At 49.3% G+C, this 5637-nt stretch overlaps 1 protein-coding gene across 1 annotated transcript; it reads right to left on the reverse strand.

Annotated features, from left to right (window-relative positions):
* Positions 1-392: 392 nt before the first annotated feature.
* On the reverse strand, positions 393-2452 carry LOC127331329 (uncharacterized). Its single transcript, XM_051357447.2, has 2 exons — positions 784-2452; positions 393-702 (listed from the first exon to the last, which is right to left on the reverse strand). The coding sequence occupies exon 1, from the start codon at positions 2344-2346 to the stop codon at positions 820-822; it is 1527 nt and encodes a 508-aa protein (XP_051213407.1). The 5' UTR covers positions 2347-2452; the 3' UTR covers positions 393-702; positions 784-819.
* Between the last annotated feature and the right edge of the window lie 3185 nt (positions 2453-5637).

Here is a 5637-nt window from a genome sequence, read left to right on the forward strand (position 1 = left end):
ATACCATTTTTTTGTCGCTAATACTTCAAACAAACAAGAAAGCTATGGCTCCAAAACCCAATCTGGTCATCACAACTTTTTCTAACGCTAAGGACATAAGCACATGCACTTCCACACAGGCGAGCACAAAGCATAAGCAGTTACTAGGCACATATCCCATATGCATTAAAACATTGGTTCCAATTTAGCTCAGCCAAAAAGCCTCGGTTGTCAATTATTCTTATCTAGTTTGAAACTAAGATCATCCTCATTAAACTACGTTTTCAGAATGCCACCGCAGCTTTTTCTTGGAACAGCAACTATTAAAACCTCTACCCAAAAGTAAAACTACTAGTATTAAAAACACAAGAAGGAAACTGAAATGAACTAGGGCCTAAAATGGAAACACATGCTAAGAGAACAACATATCATAAACATCCACAGCTCTACAATGATTTCTAGACAATACAGAACGATAAGTTGCAAAGATAACAAGGATAGGCACCACACAGACATCCACCATCTAATACATTAATTTAAACTACCTCTGACTCCAGGTACAACAAGCAGTTCTCTAGATGCATGAAACTAGACAAAACCTAAAACTGTTCTCGACCCACTGGCCAACTCAACAACTCACATGACCTGGTCAGTGAGTTTCCTAGCTCTATGTCGGTGACACAAACTTATGTTCCCTTGCTCCCATCTTCATAACGCAGATCCCTGTATTAATAACGTGGGCACGCTAAGTTGGCAGCAGTAAACGGATCAGGAAATATGATTCAAATGTCAAAAGATGCGTACCTCCAATAGTAACATAGCTGCCTTGCCATGCGCCGTCTAAGGTGTTTGAGGAGCCGATGGCAGCTCATCTTGAGGTGCCACCTCCTGCTTAGCCTTCTTATTGCCATTCCTATTCTGAGACGCGCGCTTCCTCTTGCTGCCTTCATAATCACTCGATGCGTCCTCATCATCAAAATCGCTGATGATAATGTCACACCAGTAGGAATCTTCTGCCTTTCTAGCGGAGTAGATGCCCCCAGCAGATTTCCTCCTGCCCCTCTGGCCATCTACCGCCTCCAATGGTTCTTCATCAATCTCAGGTTTAGGCTTTGTAACAACAGTTGCAACGGAATTCTTCCTGCCCTTCTTGCCAACCAATGTCTCCAGCAGCTCTTTATCGTCGGTAGCGCTCGGCACCGCGGAGTCCTTGTGCTTAGAGAAGAAGCTAGAAATCACGTGCACGGAATCATAGCCCTTGAAGTTGAATGGATCGGCAGCAACCAATGTGAGCTGAAGCAGCATTTCAGCAGCCGGCGGATACTCAATTTCCTCTTCCACCTCCTCATCCTTCACCGGCGGCTTTGGCGGCCTGGGAGTGGGAGCATCCGTCTTCCTAGGCCTCCCACGTGGCCTCCCGCTCCCGCCACCGCGCGGTGCACCGCTACCGCTGCCCCTCCCCCTCGAGGCCCTCCTACGCCCCATATCTATGTCGGTGTCAGAGTCACTTCCGCCCTTCTTGCGCGGGTCCCAGTCCTCGTCGGAATCCACCTCCTGGACCTCCTCCTTCCTCTTCCTCCCGCGCCGGGATGGCGGGGTGGACGAGTAGTCGCCGTTAACCTCTGTTGCAGCAGCCTTCATCATACCCCTACCCACGGGGGTAGTAGCAGCCGAAGCATCAGCACTCACTATGCCGAGCTCCAGGGTGTAGGTAGGGGGGTCTGGCAGACCCCTGAACGCATCGAAGGCCCTGAGATGCGCCTTGGTGATGGCAGCCTGAACCCGGTTGCTGAAGCCCATGCGGTCGGCGGCCAAATCCTGGAGCGAGGCGAGGAAATCAAGGGGGGCGAAGGGGCGCCTGAGGGAGGCGGGGGCGTCGGCGGGGGCGGTGAGGGCGGCCTGGACGCGGCGGGAGAACTCGTGGAGGGAGGCGTCGACGGCGGCGTCGAAGTCGTCGGCCTCGCCGTCGTAGAGCTCGCCGACGGAGAAGTAGGCCTCGTAGGGCCTGAGCTGGGCGGCGTCGCACCAGGCGAGGGCCTTCTCGCCGAAGAAGGAGACGAGGAGCTGGGTGCCGCCGGAGGCGACGGAGAGCACCTCGCCGGGCCAGGACGGGTGGGCGAGCTTCTTGCCCCAGACCAGGTCCTTGGGGGCGAAGGATCCCGCCGCGCCAGCGCCAGCCCCGGGAACAGCGGGTAGGGCTGCTGGATCCGGCGCCGCGGGAGGTGGGGGTGGGGGAGTGGCGGTGGCGGTGGCGGTGGCGGGGGGTTCTTGCGGGGGCGGGGGGTTCTTGCGGGGGCGGCCGCGGCCGCGCTTGGGCTGGGCTAGGGTTTGGGGGGCGGCGGCGTTGAGGTCGATGTGGTCGGACATGGCGAATTCTCTTGTGGGTTAGGGCACGGCACGAGCCCCTTGCTGCTGCTGCTGGATCGATGGGGGAGAGTGAAATGGATGGAGCAAACGGACGGTGCCCCCTCTTTTGCTTGCTTGCCTTCCTTCCTCTCTTCTCCAAGCTTCCGAGCTAACCACAATCGTCGTCTTGTTAACCTGCTGATTGTCCTCCTCTAACTTCAAATCACACACTAATGAAAGTCAGAACTACCCTTGTTATGAAACAAGGGGATGTGCTCACATCTCACTTTATTTCACCTCCCCGTCCCGGTCTTCATCATTAGTAGTGTGTGATAAGGGTGTACAAGTCATTTACACAATGCATTAAACCCTAAGAGCATCTTCCGTCCCCAAACGACGTTCGGCAAAAGCACTAGATTGGTCGTTTGGGATGTCGCGGCGTGGTGCCGCTTCTGGAGGCGTCTGTTCTTAGCCGAGTTCGTTCTAAGCCACATCCCCCAAGCAAAAAAATCAAGTGTAAAAGTCGTGTTCAGTGTCCCAGATAGAACACATGTGGTATGTCGAACAATATTTAGGGCACGTACGAACCGAGTGGACCTTTGGGCGCGCGATTGGGGAAGGTTAAGTGTCCGACGCGCCCCAAATTCCTTTGAGGGACGCTTTGGGGTCGGGGCTGGCTGGAGATGCTCTAATACTCGGTTGATGAATCCCTCGACAAAGAACTTTATTCATGAACACATGTGTATTTCAGAATTGCCTAGCTCCACGGTAGTCGGCAATGATAATGCTATAGTGCGGCGAATCTTATCCATGAGGACATCCGTCACAAATGTCGAACCCGACAAAATGGGACGTATACCATGTGTGGGCACCAACGTTGTGCGTGATGCGGCGAGGGCAAGGTAGTCAATTCCATACGTATTGAGTTTGGCTATATGTTCCTCCCTCATGAGTGGTTTCCCGCCATAGTACATAGGCCACTTTTCTTCGAGGACTTTGTGGACCATGCAACGTTTCGTATAAGAAATAAATTATAATAAATTCCCACGCAAACTTTAAAATTGTGTGACCTAATTGGTGTTATGTGGACCCATATAACATTATCTATTATAGGGAGGGGTAAAAGCAAACCGCTTCTATCGTAGAATGATGTGGCCCAATGAGTGTTACATGCTGCATTTAAATATAGATGGCGCAAATACAAGGTAACAATGCTTGTATAAAAAAATCTTGCATGAAAAATCGTATCTCATTTCCCGCTCCACCGATCGCTTGTGAGGATCCTCCACTCTCATATATCTTAGGCTAATGCAAATATTCTATATTTTAATATGTTTATTACTTTTACTTCTATTTTTCCTTTGTAGGGACCAATGCCAGCCACATGATTTTGAATTAAACAAAACTCTGATTGTCAAGTTTTGTGTCCTGGCAATAAATTAGTTCAACATATAAATACGACACATAAGTATTTATAAATTGTTCAACATAATGGTATTGTATGGTAGAGATATCATATAACAATATGTAAAAACCACAACACAACAGTTGGAAGCATTCCATCAACAAGTTCTTAAGTTATAAGGCACGGTGTAATAATTATATCTTTACAAAATGAACTAGATAGATTTCATAAGGTTTGCTACCTAAGGGTTTGTGCCCCATGTACTCCTCTCGTACGGCACTTATATACAGGTAACTTGCCAAGCAATTTTTTCATGTGCATGTGATGTCTTGCTTTGGGTCATGCACCTTTGAAAGAACATTTCCCTCCCTTTTGGGTTTTGTGTGTTTGATGTCAACACTAGGTATATATTTATGTGTATTGATGTAGACAGGTACCAGTTATCAAGAAATATGTTTGATCGGTGAAATGGTATGGCTGTTCTGAAGTTCTGAAGGTCTTTTTATATCTGGCGGAAGTTCCGCCCTGGTACGTTCAGCAGAAGCCTCTCAGCGCAGTTCTGTGCGCAGTTTTTATTCCCTGACCGGAAGTTCCGGTCAGCGGAACTTCCGCCCAACTTCCGGACAAGTTCCAGAATTCTGGAATTGTGGCTCAGTAATGTCCAGTATGTTTTTCTTTGAATTCCGGAACTTGGCCGGAACTTCCGGTCGCCGGAAGTTCCGCCCTAGTTCCGCCCAAACATTTTCTGAACTGGATGTCTGTCGAAGGCGGAAGTTCCGGCCCTCCTGGCCGGTACTTCCGGTGGAAGCCGGAACTTCCGGCCCTCCTGGCCGGAACTTCCGGTGTAAGTGGATTTCGCCCCAACGGTCAGATCTGAGAGATCCAATCATATAAATAGCTCTCTTCTCCAAAGGGACAAGTTGCTCAATCATTGCAAGAAAAATCTGCCAAGCTTCACCACCATTAGAGCCACCTCAAGAACACAAGATTTGCAAGATCTCCTTCCTCCCCCAACCAAAGCTCTTGATCTTTGGAGATTCGAAGGAGAAGACACCGATCTACATCCTCACCGAAGCGTTTTTCATTTCCCCCTCATTTGTTTGAGGGATCTCATGCTAGTGTTCCTATTTGGTTCCCTAGTTGATTTGTGTTGATGTGTTGTTGTTGATTGTTGTATTGTTACAGATTTGGGAGCCTCCAATTCAGTTGTGGATGTGTGCCCCAAGAACCTTGTAAAGGCCCGGTTTCCGCCTCGAGGAAATCCCTTAGTGGAAGTGGGCTAGGCCTTCGTGGCGTTGCTCACCGGAGATCTGAGTGAAGCCTTCGTGGTTGTTGGTTTGGCTTTCGTAGCAACCACACTCCTCCAAACGTAGACGTACCTTCTTGCAAAGGAAGGGAACTACGGGAATCATCTCCGTGTCATCGCGTGCTCCACTCTCGGTTACCTCTATCCTATTCTATCTCTTATATTGCATAGCTATATCTTGCTTAGTTGTTTGCCTTGTCATATAGGTAAATTCACTTAGTTGCATATCTAGAGAATTTACCTTTGTGTCAAGCCTAAATTTAAAAAGAACTAAAAATTGGTTAGCACCTATTCACCCCCCCTCTAGGTGCGGCATACGATCCTTTCAATTGGTATCAGAGCCTCGGCTCTTATTTCGGGCTTAACCGCCTAAGAGTATGCCAGACGATGGACCTACGGAAGGGGAGGCTAAGATGGTCACCATGGATGATATCAATTCGTTGAGGTCATCCATGAATGCTCAAATGGAAAGCATGAGAAAAATGATTTCCGAGCTTTTGACTCCTCCCCGTCCCGTGGCTCCCACCATAGAGGTTAATGTCACGGATGCGGTAGTAGAGGATGATACTTCGGTATTACCCTCCGCTACCACACCCGTGGA

The sequence above is a fragment of the Lolium perenne genome, chromosome 2 (genome assembly GCF_019359855.2).
Source record: "Lolium perenne isolate Kyuss_39 chromosome 2, Kyuss_2.0, whole genome shotgun sequence".
NCBI lineage: Eukaryota > Viridiplantae > Streptophyta > Magnoliopsida > Poales > Poaceae > Lolium > Lolium perenne.

Coding starts and splice junctions, on each gene's coding strand:
- LOC127331329 (XM_051357447.2), bottom strand. CDS start 2,346: ATGTCCGACCACATCGACCTCAACGCCGCCGCCCCCCAAACCCTAGCC.